Below are 2,646 nucleotides of genomic sequence, written 5' to 3'. Positions count from 1 at the left end.
AGGGGAAGGAGGGTGATGTGGGATGAAAGCTGGCTTTGCCCACTTCCCTCAAATTATGAGCATTCTGGGCTGGGATTTCACGGCTTCTTGTAAGCCCATGGCCTTTGGGGCAGGGAAAGGTGGGGGAGGGAAGAAGGGCTCTGTGTGGGTGACCACATCATGCTGCCATAGTTACCTTCCCCACCTCTCCACCAGTTCAAATCTTGGTCCCCAATCCTGCCCTATCACCTCAGTGCCGATTTATTTCTCAAGCCATGCCCATCTGACAGATTGAATGTCAGGCCCTCGAGGGGTGGTCATTTCCCATGCCTGGGCTGCACGTCCCCCAACCAGGGGTCAGCCCTCCATCTTCTGCTTCCCCAGGTCTTGCCCGGGCACCTGACTTTCGCCAGTGAACCATTGGGGATGGAGGACTCTGCACATGATGTGCACCAGTCTGAGGAGTGAGGTGGCAATGGGGTGTTCTGGGGCCCACCTGGTAGAGAAGGGTTGAAGGGTGGGGACACCTGAGCAAACCCCCATCACCCCAACACAGCACTTCCTTCTTTGGATCATCAAAGCGATCCCGGCCGATGCCCTCAATCTTGGCTTTCTCTCATCTGTGAATTAGAAAGCAGTGAATGAGAATGTTCCAGAGGCAAGGCGTTCATCAGGTGGCCCAAGACCAGGGCCTCCGGCCCCTCATTTTTGCTGAACACTTGCTGTGGGCTAGGCACCGGGAGGGACGCTTTGCAGATAAGCCCCTTTCAATCCTTCCTGGAGCTCACACCAAACCCATTGCGTGCCAGGGGATTCTGACTCAGGAGAACGGGCCCATAGGGTTTTCTCGGCTAGAACTGGCACAGAAGTAGATCACCAGGCCTAGCTTCCGCCATACCACAGGTAGGGTTTGAACTGCCAGCCTCTTGGCAGTTCAGTGCAAATAGTTTGTGCGATGTCCGCAACACTGTGAGGTTTTATTTCCCTTACTTTAGTGCAGAGGCAAGAAGCTAATTAACTTCCCTCTCGGTCACTCAGCTACAAGGTAGCTGAACCACTACTAAATTTGAGCCCTTCCTATCACCCAGGGATCTCGGATCCAGAAAGGGCTGTGAGAGAGACCGTGCACCAGGTGCTGACAGGAGACACGTCAAATGTTAGTGCTCTTTTTCAGAAGGCCCAAAGAATATGAGAGAGAGCGTATGTGTGTGTGTGTACATATGTGTATCTATATGTGTGTAAGTGTCTGTTTCTGTGGGCTCGTGTGTGTGTGTGTGTGTGTGTGTGTGTGTGTGTGTGTGTGTGTGAGAGAGAAAGAGAGACAGAGAGAGAGAGACAGAGAGACAGAGAGAAACAGAGAGAGAGAGATGAAAGAAAAATCTCATCCATGTTTCTACCATCTGAGTCTCGGGGCAGAAGGAACAAAACTCCAGATACAATGGGTTCTCCCAGTCTTTGGCCAAATCGATGTGGGCCTCACAACGGTTGGAGGAGGCAGCCTAAGCCCCACCCCAGAGCCTCACATTGTTCTTCTAGAAAGACCCCCAGCCCGTGCTCCTGAGTGGAGGCTGAAGACTGCAGCCGAGCCTCTCTCTGGCCAACTCTCTGCTTCTTTCCCCAGGACAGCCTCAAAGGCAAAGGCGCCGGAGACCGTCTGAATCCCTGCCTCTGCCTGGCGCAGGGCCACCCAGGTCCCTACAGGGAGCAAGACCCTCACAGGTAACTGTGGAGCACCTGGGAAGTGGGGGCTCAGAGGAGGCTGCCCCAGGGTTTCCTGTCAAGCCTGGCGCCAAGGCTGCGCTAGGGCAGAGCTCCACTGAAAGTCATGATGGGCAGGCAGAGGAGGGAGCAGAGGTCAGGTGCCGTCTGGGCCAGCGGGTAGGAGGGCCTCTGAAGTGGCTGGTGGAGGCTGCTCTTCTCTGGCTTGTAGCAGGGTGAGACCTCACACCTGTAGGGTGGGGGGTGGGGGTGGGGGGACAGGGCAGGAATAAGAACAGGCCTCTGGCTCCTTCTCACCCTTCCCTGGGACCCTGCGCGGCCGAGGCAGAGCCAGCCACCCCTCCATCTTACCTGACCACACTCTGCAGGATCTTCCTCTCATCCTGGTCCAGACACACGGCGAAGGGACAGCTGTTGGAGCCAATGACCTGCACCTTGTCCACTTTGACCTGTGAGGTACTGATCTGGAAGGAAGCCCCGGGTCAGTACCCAGCGCCCTGGTCACCCGGCTGCTGGCCCGTAGTTCCTTCCCATGGCATTGCCCATGGTGTCTGAAGGAGAAGGATGGGGGCATTGGATGGCAGCTTTCGGGTCATGGGCCAGGCCAGGGGAGGGAGCCGGGGGTGGGGGGCTTCCACTAAGCCTGTGTCTTTCTGGCTTCGGCCCTGTCCCCTATCTGGAAGAAGCAAGGGCCACTGGAGAACAGAATGCCTGACCCGTCCTCACCGCGAGAGCCACAGGGTCCCCAAGTCCCGCGGCTTCGGGGTCAGGTCCACCTGGTGTCTGCCAGGGAACCTTTTCACATACACAGGTGCTCTCCCCTGCACCTCACACCACTCCACACAGGTGCACAACCTCTGCCTCTCCCCATCTCCCGCCCACGTGCGTGCCCAGAACCCAGTCCTTCCCTGGGACATCCCCCCACACACATTCAAACCACCCCCCGCC

The 2,646-nt window shown here is 57.1% G+C and overlaps 1 protein-coding gene across 1 annotated transcript in view; it reads right to left on the bottom strand.

The window, feature by feature from the left end:
• Nucleotides 1-859: 859 nt before the first annotated feature.
• PIK3R5 (phosphoinositide-3-kinase regulatory subunit 5) overlaps nt 860-2,646 on the bottom strand; it is a 92,993-nt gene continuing 91,206 nt past the window's right edge. The window contains exons 18-19 of the mRNA XM_004712942.3: nt 2,050-2,162; nt 860-1,927 (exon numbers count right to left, since the gene is read on the bottom strand). Coding sequence (XP_004712999.1) covers nt 1,780-1,927; nt 2,050-2,162 — 261 coding nt within the window. The 3' untranslated portion in view covers nt 860-1,779. The remainder of the gene's footprint in view (nt 1,928-2,049; nt 2,163-2,646) is intronic.

Source organism: Echinops telfairi, unplaced genomic scaffold, assembly GCF_000313985.2.
Source record: "Echinops telfairi isolate 266 unplaced genomic scaffold, ASM31398v2 ScPeMD7_2010;HRSCAF=2546, whole genome shotgun sequence".
NCBI classification, from domain to species: Eukaryota; Metazoa; Chordata; class Mammalia; order Afrosoricida; family Tenrecidae; genus Echinops; species Echinops telfairi.
This window is presented reverse-complemented; position numbering and strand designations above follow the sequence as displayed.